This window comes from Dendrobates tinctorius, unplaced genomic scaffold, assembly GCF_039654945.1.
Source record: "Dendrobates tinctorius isolate UK_male_01 unplaced genomic scaffold, ASM3965494v1 ptg000064l, whole genome shotgun sequence".
Lineage (NCBI taxonomy): Eukaryota > Metazoa > Chordata > Amphibia > Anura > Dendrobatidae > Dendrobates > Dendrobates tinctorius.
In genome coordinates this window covers 16,219,096-16,235,132 of record NW_027361732.1, presented here as the reverse complement: position 1 = coordinate 16,235,132, position 16,037 = coordinate 16,219,096, and the positions used below count along the sequence as shown (strand labels likewise).

The 16,037-nt window shown below is 44.4% G+C and overlaps 1 protein-coding gene across 6 annotated transcripts in view; it reads right to left on the bottom strand.

Moving 5' to 3' along the window:
• The window catches only part of SUGT1 (SGT1 homolog, MIS12 kinetochore complex assembly cochaperone), a 188,808-nt gene that overhangs the window by 100,977 nt on the left and 71,794 nt on the right, over positions 1-16,037 (bottom strand). For all 6 annotated transcript variants that reach the window (XM_073580339.1, XM_073580341.1, XM_073580338.1 and 3 more), the window contains one exon: positions 12,017-12,113. In XM_073580339.1, coding sequence (XP_073436440.1) covers positions 12,017-12,113 — 97 coding nt within the window. The remainder of the gene's footprint in view (positions 1-12,016; positions 12,114-16,037) is intronic.

Genomic DNA, 16,037 nt, shown 5'->3' with positions numbered 1-16,037 from the left:
ATAGCTGACACCCGGCACAATGTGTCAGGGGCAGTCACAGACCGCCCCCGACACGTTAACCCCTTGCACACCGCGATCAAACGCGATCGCGGTGTACCGGGGGTTAAAGGGAAGCATCGGCAGGGAGGGGGCTCCCTCCGTGCTTCCCTGAGCCCCCCACGGCAGCGCAATGTACAGCGCTGCTGCGGAGGGCTCTTTCCCTACAGGCCCCCGGATCCAAGATGGCGACGGGGGCCTGCAGGGAGCTGACTTCCTCACTGCCTGCAAAGCGCAGGCATGAGGAAGTCTGCAGCAGTGCCTGTGACAGATCGCTGATCTGTCACAGTGATCTGTGATGTGACAGATCAGCGATCTGTCACAGGACAGTGATGTCCCACCTGGGACAAGATAATAAAGTAAAAAAAAAAAAAAAAAAAGTGTTAAAAATAATTTAAAAAAAAAAAAAAAAAAAAAAAAAAAAAAAATCGCTAAATAAATTAGTAAAAAAAAAAAATAATCCCCAATAAATCCATTTTTTCAAAATAAAAAAAACCAAAAACAATAAAAGTACACATATTTGGTATCGCCGCGTCCGTAATGACCTGCCCTATAAAACTGTCCCATTAGTTAACCCCTTTAGAGAACCCCTTAAAAAAATAAAAAACGAAGCAAAAAATAATGATTTATTATAATACCACCGAACAAAAAGTGCAATAACGCTGACTGGATAGGCTCTAATGGGGGTCCTGTTAGGGCTAAGACGCATATAAATATCCATGGTACCGCTGAAAACGTCATCTTGTCCCGCAAAAAACGAGCCGCCATACAGCAACATCCACAAAAAAAAAAAAAAAGTTATAGCTCGCAGAATAAAGCGATACAAAAATAATTATTTTTTATATAAAATTGTTTTCATTGCAAAAAACCGACAAAACATAAAAAAACGACCTAAATGAGGTATCGCTGTAACCGTACTGACCCGAAGAATAAAAGCGCTTTATCAATTTTACCACACGCGGAACGGTGTAAACGCACCCCCCAAAAGAAATTCATGAAACGCTGGTTTTTGTTCATTCTGCGTCCCAAAAATCGGAATAAAAAGCGATCAAAAAATGTCACGTGCCCGAAAATGGTACCAATAAAAACGTCAACTCGTCCCGCAAAAAATAAGACCTCACATGACTCGGTGGGTCAAAATACGGAAAAATTATAGCTCACAATATGTGGTGATGCAAAAACTATTTTTACAATAAAAAGCGTCTTTTAGCGTGCGACAGCTGCCAAACATAAAAACCGCCATAAATAGTAAATCAAACCCCCCGCTATCACCCCCTTAGTTAGGGAAAAATAATAAAACACAAAGAAAATGTATTCATTTCCATTTTCCCGCTAGGGTTGGGGTTAGGGCTAGGGTTAGGGTTAGGGCTAGGGTTAGGGCTAGGGCTAGGGCTAGGGCTCAGGTTAGGGTTAGGGGTGTGTTGAGGTTAGGGTTGGAGTTATAATTGGGGGGTTTCCACTGTTTGGGCACATCAGGTGCTCTCCAAAGGCAACATGGCGTCTGATCTCAATTCCAGCCAATTCTGCGTTGAAAAAGTCAAATGGTGCTCCTTCCCTTCCAAGCTCTGCCATGCGCCCAAACAGTGTTTTACCCCCACATGTAGGGTATCAGCCTACTCAGGACAAATTACAAAACAACTTTTGGGGTCCAATTTCTCCTGTTACCCTTAGGAAAATAAAAAATTGGGGGCAAAAATATAATTTTGCGGAAAAAAATGTTTTTTTTATTTTCACGCCCAGGCGTTATAAACTTCTGTGAAGCACTTGGGTGTTGAAAGTGCTCTCCACACATCTAGATAAGCTCCGTGGGGGGTCTAGTTTCCAAAATGGGGTCACTTGTGGGGAGTTTCAATAATTTAGGTACATCAGGGGCTCTCCAAACGCACATGACACCCGCAGACCAATCCATCAAAGTCTGCATTCCAAAACGTCACTACTTCCCTTCCGAGCCCCGACGTGTGCCCATACAGTAGTTTTCTCCCACATATGAGGTATCAGCGTACTCAGGACAAATTGGACAACAACTTTTGGGGTCCAATTTCTCCTGTTACCCTTGGGAAAATAAAAAAAATGGGGACTAAAAGATGATGTTTGTTGAAAAAATACGATATTTTTATTTTCACGCCCAGTCGTTATAAACTTCTGTGAAGCACTGGGGTGTTCAAAGTGCTCACCACACATCTAGATAAGTTCCTCAGGGGGTCTAGTTTCCAAAATGGGGTCACTTGTGGGGAGTTTCCACTGTTTAGGTACATCAGGGGCTCTCCAAAAGCAACATGACACCCGCAGACCATGCCATCAAAGTCTGCATTCCAAAACGTCACTACTTCCCTTCCGAGCCCTGATGTGTGCCCATACAGTAGTTTTCTCCCACATATGAGGTATCAGCGTACTCAGGAAAAATTGGACAACAACTTTTGGGGTCCAATTTCTCCTGTTACCCTTGGGAAAATAAAAAAATTGGGGACTAATTGATCATGTTTGTGGAAAAAATACGATTTTTTTATTTTCATGCCTGGGCATTATAAACTTCTGTGAAGCCCTTGGGGGTTCAAAGTGCTCACCACACATCTAGATAAGTTCCTCAGGGGGTCTAGTTTCCAAAATGGAATCATTTGTGGGGGGTTTCCACTGTTTAGGTACATTAGGGGCTCTCCAAAGGCAACATGACACCCACAGACCATTCCATCAAAGTCTGCATTCCAAAACGTCACTACTTCCCTTCCGAGCCCCGACGTGTCCCCATACAGTAGTTTTCTCCCACATATGGGGTGTCAGCGTACTCAGGACAAATTGGACAACAACTTTTGGGGTCCAATTTCTCCTGTTACCCTTGGGAAAATAAAAAAATGGGGACTAAAAGATGATGTTTGTGGAAAAAATACGATTTTTTTATTTTCACGCCCGGACGTTATAAACTTCAGTGAAGCACTGGGGGGTTCAAAGTGCTCACCACACATCTAGATAAGTTCCTTGGGGGGTCTAGTTTCCAAAATGGTGTCATTTGTGGGGGGTTTCTACTGTTTTGGTACATCAGGGGCTTTCCTAACGCGACATGGTGTCCGATCTCAATTCCAGCCAAAAACGTCAAATGGCGCTGCTTCCCTTCCGAGCTCTGCCATGCGCCCAAATAGTGGTTTACACCCACATGTGGGGTATCAGCGTACTCAGGATAAATTGCACAATATCTTTTAGGGTCCTGTTACTTTTGGAAAAATAAGAATTGAGGGTGAAAAGATCATTTTTGTGGAAAAAATATGATTTTTTAATTGTACTGCTGTACGTTATAAACTTCTGTGAAGCCCTTGGGGGTTCAAAGTTCTCACCACACATCTAGATAAGTTCCCTGGGGGGTCTAGATTCCAAAATGGTGTCATTTGTGGGGGGTTTCCACTGTTTTGGTACATCAGGGGTTTTCCAATCGCGACATGGTGTCCGATCTCAATTCCAACCAAAAACGTCAAATGGCGCTGCTTCCCTTCTGAGCTCTGCTATGCGCCCAAATAGTCATTTACACCCACATATGGGGTATCAGCGTACTCAGGACAAATTGCACAATAACTTTTAGGGTCCTGTTACCCTTGGAAAAATAAAAATTGGGGGTGCAAAGATCATTTTTGTGGAAAAAATATGATTTTTTAATTGTACCGCTGTACGTTATAAACTTCTGTGAAGCCCTTGTGGGTTCAAAGTTCTCACCACATATCTAGATAAGTTCCTTGGGGGGTCTAGTTTCCAAAATGGGGTCACTTGGGGGGTTTCCACTGTTTAGGTACATCAGGGGCTCTCCAAACGCGACATGGCGTCCGATCTGAATTCCAGCCAATTTTGCATTGAAAAAGTCAAACGGCGCTCCTTCCCTACTGAGGTCTGCCATGCGCCGAAACAGTGGTTCCCCCCCACATATCAGGTATCAGCGTACTCAGGACAAATTGCACAATAACTTTTGCAGTCCAATTTCTCCTGTTACCCTTGGTAAAATAAAGAAAATTGAACCTGAAGTATTTTTTTTGTGAAAAAAAGTTAAATGTTCATTTTTTTTTTAATATTCAAAAAATTACTGTGACGCACCTAAAGGGTTAATACACTTCTTGAATGTGGTTTTAAGCACCTTAAGGGGTGCATTTTTTAGAATGGTGTCACTTTTGGGTATTTTCTATCATATAGACCCCTCAAAGTGGCTTCAAATGTGAAGTGGTCCCTAAAAATAAAATGGTGTTGCAAAAATGAGAAATCGCTGGTCAATTTTTAACCCTTATAACTTCCTAACAAAAAAAAATTTTGGTTCCAAAATTGTGCTGATGTAAAGTAAACATGTGGGAAATGTTATCTATTAAGTTTTTTGTGTGCCGTATCGCTGTGATTTAAGGGCATAAAAATTCAAAGTTGGAAAATTGCGAAATTTTCAAAATTTTCGCCAAATTTCCATTTTTTTTAACAAAAAAACGCAAGTTATTTGAATGCAATTTTACCACTAACATGAAGTACAATATGTCACGAGAAAACAATGTCAGAATCACCGGGATCCATGGAAGCGTTCCAGAGTTATGACCTCATAAAGGTACAGTGATCAGAATTGTAAAAATTGGCCCGGGAGTTAACATGCAAACCACCCTTGGTAGTGAAGGGGTTAATGATAGGGTCTTTAGTGGAGCTGACTGGATAGGCTCTAATGGGGGTCCTGTTAGGGCTGACAACACTAAGTTCAGATCCCATGATGGTACTTTCTGGGTAGTTATTGGTCTAGACCTGGCTGCGGCCCTCATAAACTGTGATACCCAAGGGTCGCTCGCCACGTCCTGATTATAGAGGGCGCCTAGGGCCGCTACCTGTACCCTCAGTGTGTTAGTCGCTAGTCCCTGTTCTAACCCCCTTTGAAGAAATTCCAGGATTTTATCCATTTGTATTCCATCCTGAACCTTTGCTCCCGAACTGGATAGGAATTTCCTCCAGGTTCTACCATAGGCTTTGGTTGTAATTGGTTTTCTACTTTTTTGCAACGTGGAAATTAGATTTTCTGAAAATCCTTTCCCCCTCAGCAGTGACCTTTCAAATTCCATGCTGTTAAATGGAGGTTCACTGCTTGGGGGTGTAGCACAGGACCCTGCGATAGAAGGTCGGGGAGATCTGGTAGAACCCAGGGGTCGGTTACTGACATTCTGAGCCATGAAAACCATGTTCTTTTTGGCCAGAAAGGGGCTATAAGTATTACTCGAGCCCCCTCTTCCCTGACTTTCCTTATCACCGCCGGGAGGAGAATGGTCGGTGGGAAGGCATACAGTAGTCCCCGTGTCCATGGGAGCATAAATGCGTCCAGGGTCCGAGGATTCCCTTTGGGATTTAGAGAACAGAATGCTTCCACTTTTTTGTTTTTTTGGTCTGCGAATAAGTCTATGTCTGGGGTTCCCCACATTTCCACAATCTTCTGAAAAACAGACTGATTTAGAGCCCACTCCCTTGATGTAGTTGGGTACAGCTCAGAAAGTCTGCTGTCTGGTTCTCTACTCCCCGTATGTGTAGCGCCGATAGGGACAGTAAGTTTTCCTCGGCTAACCTGAATATCTCGGAGGATGCCTCCATTAGCGTTCTGGACCTGGTTCCCCCCTGGTGGTTTATATAGGCCACTGTTACTCGGTTGTCCGAGAATATCCGGACATAATGGCCCTTTAATGCTGGCAAAAAGTGACTCAAGGCATAATTTACTGCTAGCAGTTCTTTTTGATTCGAGGAGGCTTTTAGTTCTTGACCTCTCCATCCTCCTTGAGCCACACTGATGCCCATGTGTGCTCCCCATCCCACAGGACTGGCGTCGGTGGTAATTACATGTGTGATCTTGGCCTCCCAGGGAATCCCTTTGGACAAGTTGTTTTTGTCCTCCCACCAGGCTAGGGAATGAATAGTTTTTGAATCTAGCGTAATATGATGTTCCAAGTGGTCTCCTAAAGCCCGCTGGTTGGTCAGGACATCCCACTGCAGATCCCTCATGTGTATTTGTGCCCACTGGACCGCCGGCAAGCATGCAGAGAGGGACCCTAACAGAGACATTGCTCGTCTTAGTGTCATAGAAGGGTTTTGCCTCGCTTTTTGTACCATATGAATGATTCTGTCCCTTTTGTGATTTGGCAAGTAACACACTTGGATGTTTGAATCCAGTGTCAGGCCTAGGAACTCCTGGACTCTCCTTGGTTCCAGCCTTGACTTTTTCAGGTTCAGAAGCCACCCGAGGTTTTTTAGAGTGCTCATCACTCTGTCCCTCTGTTCTGTGCATTTCTGGCCTGAGTTGCTCGCTATTAAAAAGTCATCCAAATATGGCATCAGAACATCCTGTTCTCTTATGTGAGCCATCATCTCTGCCACCAATTTCGTAAAGACCCGTGGAGCCACTGAGATCCCAAATGGCAGGGCCCTGTATTGGAATTCTCTTATTTCTCCTGCTATCGAGACTGCTAGCCTGAGGTATTGCCTGGATTCTTTGTGAATGGGGACATGGTAGTAGGCATCGCTGAGGTCTAAGACCACCATAAAGCATTGCGGAAAGAGAATTTTGATGGTCAATTTGATCGACTCCATCTTGAATTTTTCGTTCTTGATATAGCAATTCAGTCTTTTTAAATTTATGATGGTGCGGAAGGTGCCGTCTGGTTTGGTTACTAGGAAGAGAGGCGAGTAGAACCCCCTGCCTCTCTCCTGTGGGGGAACCTCCTGTAGGACTTTTTTGTCCAACATACTCAGGACCTCCTTTTCGAGGGAGTCTTGTTCGTTTTTTGACGACCTTATCGGGGTAATTATATATTTTTGCGGCGGGAGAGAATAAAAGCTTATCCTTAATCCTGATCTTATAAGATTTATCAGCCAGGGATTGTTGGATATTTTCTCCCAGGCTGGGAGGAAAAAACTTAGTCTCCCTCCCACCCTGGGCCCACAGTCACTTGGCGGGTTTTTTATCCCGGGACGAGTTACCGAAGATGAACCCCCTGTCCCTTCTTCTGTCTTCCCATTTTTGGTCTCTCGGGGGTCTCCTCTGAAAGAACTTTTTGTTCCGAAAGGACCGTTTAAAGCCCGTGGCGCTCACTGGTCCTAGGTTTGGAAAGCCTTTCTTTTTGTCGCCTGCCTTTTCGAGGATGTCATCCAAAGTTTCCCCGAAGAGGAATTTTCCTTCACAGGGAATGGCGCATAACTTCATTTTTGTCTGGAGATCCCCAGGCCAACATTTTAACCATAAAGCTCTTCTAGCTGCATTCGACAAGGCTGCCGTTTTGGATGACAATCTTATCGAATCAGCCGAAGAGTCGGCAAGGAAGGCTGCCGCCCCTCTTATCATTGGCATGGATTCCAGGATTTTATCTCTGGGAACCCCTTCCCTTATCTGTCTCTCCAATTGGTCTATCCATACCATAAGAGCTCTGGAGGTACAGGTTGCCGCTACCGCCGGCCTGATGTTTCCCCCTGCTGATTCCCAGGTGCCCTTAAGTAGGGTATCCGCTTTTTTATCTAACGGGTCTTTCAGGGTACCCATATCTTCAAAGGGGAGTGCAAACCTTCTTGAAGCTTTGGCTACCGCCACGTCTAGTTTGGGGGCTTTATCCCACGATGTGGATGCCTCCTCATCAAATGGGTACTTTCTTTTAATGGAAGGAACCGTAGAGTTTTTCCTATCCGGTTTTTCCCATTCTTTATCCATGAGGCCTTGGACGTTCTTATTTAACGGAAATACCTTCCGTTTCTTTCGACCCAGTCCTCCGAACATAATGTCCTGGACTGATCTATCAGTCCGGGGGTCCTCCACCCCCATAGTGGATCTTACCGCTTTTACTAAGGCATCCACTTAGTCCAGGGGGAAACAATGACGACCTTCCGTCTCCTCTTCGGAGGATGACGAGTCGGTATTTACAGTATGGGAGGTGACTTCCCCTGACGATAAGCTCTCTGATTGGGACTCTATTACCACGTCCCCCTTCCTTCCTTTCCTTTCCCGTTTTTAGGATGAAAGGGCACTCTGCATTTCTGCGCGGATTACCGCCCTTAGGTCTGCGGCATGATCCGGGGTTTCACCGCCGAGGACCTCCTGTATACAGGAGTCACACAATTTTTTCTCCCAGGGCGTTGGTAATGGTTTCCTACAGGTGGGGCATTCCCTGTTCTTGGTTTTTTCTCTCTTCTTTCCCTGATAAGGGAAAGAAGTCTATTACAATGGGGAACATTCACGAAGATCCACTTACCCCCCATGCGCGGTTGCAGGTACTGGTTCTGGAAGTGGATCCAAATCCCTCACTGGGCGATCCACGGCAGGTGACTTGCTCCTTGCAGTTGAATGCTGCGTGGAGTGACTACTGGACCGGCTCTCCCGTCCGTCTTTATCCTTTTGGCGGTGCTGGTGATGCTGCCTATGTTGCTGCTGCTGCTGCTTAGGCTGCTGTAGCCCCTCATGCTGGTCGCTATCCATCACGCCTGAACGCTTCCAGCCCTGAGGCTGCTTCAGCGTTCCAAATTTGAATAAGCCGCCCTGGCGTCACCTGTTTTCCCGGCCTGCACCGCTGCCTCCCCCGGGGAGTGCGCACTGCGCATGTGCCGACCGCGGGGACCCGGAAGTTCCTCCTTCTACTTCCGGGGCAGCGCCATCTTGGTACACCTCTGTACCCGGCGCTGCCCCTATACCGGCGTCCCCCGGCCCCTACTCCTCCCGGAGCGGCGGCCCGGTCCTCCCCGCCCGCTCACCCTGGACAGCCCCTCAGCTGCAGCGGTGGCGGCTTCGGCAACCGACCCCGCCGCGACAGGGGCCTCCCCGCTGTCTGACCGCGGACGGGACGGTCCCGGATCTTCACCTCGGTAAGTGCTGCGCTCCTGCTGCCGTGGTTCACCCGTCAAGGACAGGAACCCAACTGGGGGCGGAGGAGAGGTGCCGCTCTTTTGTCTGTAGGTTCCGGTCCTTGATGGGCGGACCCCCTCTCTCCGTGGTGCTGTCATGGGTGAGGGAGAAACCAAGCTGTGATCTTACCCCACCAGTTTGCCCCTAGGTCCAGCGCCGAAGATCCAGTCTTGTGACCCCCTGAGACTGGCTGGCCTGGTCCTGCTGATATCTCTGCTGCAGCAGAAATGGCCGCCGAGAAGAAGAGGAAGGAGAAGAAGGGGGCAGAGAGCAGAAAAAAAGCGCGGCAGAGCTGTATGAAAACGCGCCCTGTCTCGATCTGCCCCCTGTATGACGCTGTAGAGTGTCATATTTGTCATCCGGGGGGGCAGAGAGGAGGCGGCGGCTTCAGCTAGGCCGAAGCCGCGGCCTAAATTAGCTGCCTGATGCCTGGAAAAAGGCTCCAGGCCGGCGCGGAAGTCCCAGAGGGGGTCGGATCTGAACCGGACCCCCCCCCCGGGTTTAGAGGCAGGATAGCAGTGGGGCTATAAGTGGAAGGGGGGCCCTGTGAGGGGTCCCTTTGAGGCGCTTAGAGCTGGTGCTGCCGCAGAGACAGGGGCGCAGGGAGCCCTGTGTCTGCATTGTGCGATGCCTGCCTGCACTACCCCCCAGCCCTGACAGGAGCCCGCTGCAGGGCTGGGGTTCCTGGATGCGGTGCAGTGTGCTGCTTGTACAGACCCTACCTGAGGCGTCTCAACCTAATGCCCCCAGAGGGGGAGATTAGGGAGGGTGCTGCTGTCACCATCAGGGGTCTTTATCCCCGCCTCGACCTCAACCCAAAGACCAAAAGGAATTGGGGAAGGAGGGGGGTCTCGACTTCGAACCAGCACCCGAGGGACTGGGGAAGGAGCGGCATGGGGAATAGCCATCTCGACTTCAACCGGGCACCCCATAATAGGGGACCGAGGAAGGAGCCATGCCGGGAGTCTCACAGGAGACCCACTTTTCTTCATCTGTAATCCTCGGAAAAAAACGGAGTTAAAAGAAAAAATTAGGTGTGCCTCCTTGCGACACTAAGCAAAAACTGGAGAAGGCTGACGCCGTCCAGGGGTGTATACTGCAGAGGAGGAGCCAAAGTTAATGTTTTTCAGATTATGCATAGTGTCGCCTCCTAGTGGACAGCAGCATAATACCCATGGTTCTGTGTCCCTGAATGAGGCGACAGAGTAATGTAGACCGTTGATGGCGAAGCGTAGAAACCTTTGATGAAGAAGGAAAACGGGGATATGTAGATAGGCGTCATGAATATCGATAGAGGCCAAGTACTCTCCCTGCCCCATTGCCAATGTGACTGAACGGAGAGACTCCATCCGGAAATGTCTGATCCTGATAAATTTGTTCAAGAGCTTTAGATCCAAAACAGGCCTGACAGTCCCGTTCTTTTTGGGGACTGCAAACAGATTGGAATAGAAGCCCTGAGTCTTTTCGTTTTCTATGGGGCAGCATATGGTGGCATAGTCTATGGAGCAGTATATGGGGGCATAGTCTATGGGGCAGCATATGGGGGGCATAAACTATGGAGAAGCATATGGGGGCATAATCTATGGATAAGCATATGGGGGCATAATCTATGGAGCAGCATATGGGGGCATATTCTATGGAGCAGCATATGGGGGCATATTCTATGGAGCAGCATATGGGGGCATATTCTATGGAGCAGCATATGGGGGCATAGTCTATGGATTCCACCCTCGGCTTATACACGAGTCAATAAGTTAATACGTTTTCCCAGTTTTTTGTGGCAAAGGGGGGGGGTGTCGGCTTATACACGAGAGTGTGTGTGTATATATGTATATATATATATATATATATATATACACATACATACATACATATACACATACATACATACACACATATACACACACACACACGTCAAATAGACGAAAGAAAACACAAAGAGAAAAGAAAACAAAAACATTTTTAAATTTAATAACATGCTATATAATATGTTTACTAAAAAGCCAATTAAGAATACCAGGAGTGCAAGCACAGTATTACTTTGGATAGATTAATATTTTTTCTGAGTTGTATGTCTACCCTGGGATCTGCAGCCATAAATGTGATAATTATTCACTTCCCTATAGCATCTGATAAAGTTTCTAACCACAAAATTGCCACATGGTGATCTTGTAGCTGTTTTTGTTCTGACTCAAAGTCAGATATGTCGGATCACCAGTGAGACCGAATTAAGAGATAAGGCCCTGAAATAACGAGCGCTCTGAGAAAAGCAAGCACGCTTGTGAGTAAAGCCCCCTTCACATTTAGCGAAGCACCAGCGATCCCGACCACGATACGACCTGGTCAGGATCACTGGTGCATCGCTAAATGGTCGCTAGCGAGCTGCCAAACAGGCAGATCTCACCAGTGATGCAGCGATGCTCGGCGGTCGTTACTTACCTTTCAGACGCAGCGATGATGTCTTCTTCCGCCTGCGTCCATGGCTCGCTCGTCGGCGCCAGCAGGAAGCCGACGACGAGAAATGGACCAGGTCGATCTTGCGCGATCAGCGATAACCAGCGGGGGAGCCGGTCGGAGGTAAGTATCACATGTAGCGATATCGCTAGCAATATCACTGCTGCGTCACAAAATCGGTGACGCTTTAGCGATATTGCTAGCGATATCGCTCTGTGTAAAGCCCCCTTAAGTCATTTTTCTGTTTATTCACAAGAATGCGGTCTCTTACCATTTACAGCAATGTAACTCAATGTAGCTCATGTAGCCCCCACTGTTACCCAGGTCATGACTTTATTTACCATGTAACCAAAACATGTTTTTGGAGAACCTTGAAAACATTGCATATCAGATAAGAAGTATAAAATCCTTGAATATGAGACTATAAAGCTACTACACTAATATAAAAAAAAGTTCTAGAACAAGGAGGAAAAACATTAACCCTTTTATATCATGACGCGAGAACTCTGGCTATGAACACCTTTATTTCTCATATTTAACTCCATTCACCCAGTGGTTAGATTCACCGCACTGAACATATAATAGCAGCACAAAATAAATGCTCAGCTTTTGTTGAGAATCTGTTGCAGCTAGATATTCCCATTAAATGTCTCTTCTTACCTGTCTCTCAGCAAACTGTATGTGTACATCTTCCTTCTGCACATTCTTCATCATTACTGTGACGATGACCTGGGATTCTGTTTGGTACCAGTCGTGTCTTCATTGAGTAAAAGAAAGACAGAAAAGTCAATGGCTACAAAAGGAAGACAACCTACAAATGAATACAATTAAATATACAATCTACCATTTTCATTTGTGCCTCTTATCAAATGCATGACAAAGCAAGTGGCCATAATACTGCATTAAGCATAATGCACTGAACGGAAAGCATTTACTAATAACACAAATCACGTAACACAATCAGCATGTGATAATTATACAACAAGAATACTGCAAAAAAAAAAAAAAAGCAAATAACTCTTTGGAAATAACTCATTTGTTTTCTTGTCTCAGATACATACTGGATATGCTAAATGTATATTTGGGTACATTTATCTTTTGAAAAAGGGTTCCCATAAAGGTGACTTGAAGATCAGAGAAAAGGATGGACACATTTACTCCTTATTTGTCTGCATAGTATATGTTACATACAATGGTATGCATAAACCAGAAAACCTGCCCTTCAAACTAAGGTTGTGTTCACGTTTGCATTCCGAAATTCCATTAGTTGGTTCAGTTTCAGGAACAGGCAATCAAAATTCATGTCCAAAAGAGATTTGTTGCTTAACTAAAGCAAACTTAAGTAGAGCAGCTCCCATAAATTACTATGGGGCCATCTTCACAGCATTTACCTAGTAATACAAGTAACAGACGAATCGTTGCCTACAACAGATAAAGAATTATTCCCATCTTCTATCTGGGTATTGTTGGAAATGCAAGCATTTTTGAAATGTACTGCTTATTAAAACTTTCACCTATTCTTGAGATATCGACACTTTTCTCTTGTTTACAGCTTGTTGCCCTGAAGACAGACCACCACTGCTAGATAGCAGAACAAGTGCAGTGCTTACAAGCTGTTTTCTACTGAGCTTGTAAGCACTGTAAGCGGATGGATATAGGTAGAGTGTGCTGATCACTCCTAATCCCAGTTTCAGCACAGTACATGAAATATAAAAAAAAAAAAAAAAAAAAAAAAAAGTGGTGACCACCTACATAAGGAGCTATAAACAAAAGGGGAAAAGAGTTCTGCATGATGCACTTTTATAGTTCTAAAGAGCTATATAATTAATGGAAACCAGACTAACCCCAATTTAAGCAATGGGGCCCCTCTGCTTCCAATTGCACCAGATCCTTTGTGGGCGCGAATTCCCTAACGCAGGTGTGAACATAGCCTTATCTCTATGATTAGACAAGGGCTTGTGAATCCAAACCTCAACACACAAGATACTGAACTAAAGATCTTCCATGAATTATTCAAGTACAGAAATATCGTAACTATCAGAATGTACAGTACGTTGCTCCTCTTTACAGTAAAGGTTTTGGATTTTTTTTTTTTTTTAAAAAGGCAAGACATGCACGAGCAGAATATATTATACTGTACAAATGCATCCATCTACTGGAATTTCACATTTTTCATGTTCAGAAAACTAGATGTTGAAACCAAGACTAGGTAAACTGTGCAATTCACAAACCAAATGTCGGATGTTCGGCGCAAGCTGACTATTATTTATCATTATGGGATGCAAATCCATCTTTTTTATATTGCTTCTGCAAAGGAAATAATAAAATAAGCCTAAAAAAAAAAAAATCACTTGGTGCTTCTGCATAGCAGCCGAGCTTGACTATAAAGTAGAACAATACTGCCGACTAGTGGTAAATCTCACATACTGCACCATCTAATACAACGTTTGCATATGGCTTTACACAAAATGGATTTTTCATTTGCATGCGATTGCAACAAATAACTACAGATTAAAAAAAAAAAAAAATCATCATAAAGCACATATATTTACAGCAGGTAAAATATAGTGATAAAAGCAGCTAAAGATAGTGAGATGCACCTAGAAAGCGTCACTTTATAAACGTGCTAACTGAATGTAGAGCTAAATATTTTAATATAAATGAAAAGAGTTGTCCACATTAGAAAAACATCAACATATACTTTGTTAATTTAATGGGGTCCTCCATTTTTGATCCACACACCCAAACCAGCTGATTGGGGGAATATTGTGCGTCAGGTTATTGTCGAGGTACCTTTCTAGTAATCTTCCAATATAGCTATATGACGGTTTATGTTTTGCAGCATGACTAGGTATTTTTAATGGCACCTTTTTGGTGAAATATATTTGGCTGATTAGCACTGAGAAAAAATAAAGAAAGAAAAATTTTGGGGGGGGGCATTTTTTTATGGTTTTCACTGTACGCTATACAAAATTGACATTAATTTTATCCTGTGGCTCTGATACCTGTATACCTGATATATTTCCTAATATTGAAACTGGATTTGTCACACCATATTCAGAAAGCCATAACATGTATTTTGCTGATGGAGCTGTATAAAGGCTTGAGGGGTTTTGTTATACGAGTTGACATTTTCATTTGTGCCATTTTGGGATACACATGACTATTTTATTGCTTTCTTGTTCTGTTTTTATTTGCTTGTTTTTACTAAGAGGCTGAGGGTGTGTTTCCACGTAGGGTATTGCCGGCGCTTTGGAAGCTGCAGAAACCCCGCTCCGCCCAAAGCGCCGCCCCCCCCCCCCCTTTCCACGCACGGTGATACCGCATGTGTTCATTGAACACGTGGTATCACCGCATCGTATCCATAGACTGTGTAACATATCTTGCATAGTCGGAGCGTCTACTAAGATAAAGAGAACAATACCAGGTAGCATGATATTATCAGATGCACAAAAGAATTATTTAGAAAAAAGAAAAGCTCAAGCTCCATGAACGAATGAAAAATAGGAGGACAAAGGAGCATATGAAATAGCAAAAATTTATTATCATCACACGTATATAACAGCATATATAAATGGTGAAAAAAATTCCATAGAAAAATTGACACAATATAAGATACACAGAAGGGTGGAGGAAAAATGGAGGTTGGTCACAGTATACATGAAGATAATGAATATTCAGGCGTATATGGACCCCGTACTATATAAATATAAATAGTATGCTAGTTGCTCTGAAACAAACAGAGCGTGTGTACAAGCTCAATAGTTTTTGCTATTTCATATGCTCCTTTGCCCTCCTATTTTCCGTAAGATAAATAGACATGCTGCGGTCTAAAAAGACGCGCCGTATGTCCGTAATTTCGGGTGTGTCACCTACGTTCCTCCACTATGCTGTAACATCTGGACGCTGCGGCTGTACGCAGTGTCCAATCCGCAGCAAATCCAGATGTAATGCTGAACGTGGAAACATACCCTAAACAGCAACAATCTGTAAGAGCAGTGAGACTATGGAACTCTCCGCCATATGATGTTGTAATGAGTGATTCCCTACTAAAATTTAAGAAGGGACTGGATGCCTTTCTTGAAAAGTATAATATTACAGGGTATATACACTAGTCTCCTTAATATTGCGTTGATCCAGGGAGCTAGTCTGATTGCCGTGTGTGGAGTCGGGAAGGAATTTTTTTCCCCAATGTGAAGCTTACTGTTTGCCACATGGGTTTTTTTTGCCTTCCTCTGGATCAACATGTTAGGGCAGGTTAGGACAGGATATGGGTTGAACTAGATGGACTTAAAGTCTCCCTTCAACCTTAATAACTATGTTACTATGTTAATCTGGAAATTAGATTTTGAGCCCAACTGGCAAGAGAGCAGGGGAATGAATACAGGACATAAGAAGCACTGGACCTATACAAACAGTAATCTACTTAGATAACGCCCCCTCCTGGCTAAGAAACAGTGCCACGAATTAAAAAAATAAAAAAAATCCACACTCTTGAGGTGTAATCCTGAAGCATTAGGAAACTTTTTTGCATGAAACATTTTTTTTGCAGCCTTTTGATTTGACAGAGTCATTTGTTGTAAATCCCTTTCAAGAACTTTTTTTTCTCCACAACCAGGTGTTTTTTAAAATCTCTTCAAGGAAAAGAAAAAGCTCAAAAAAATTCCTCAAGGTCGATTTC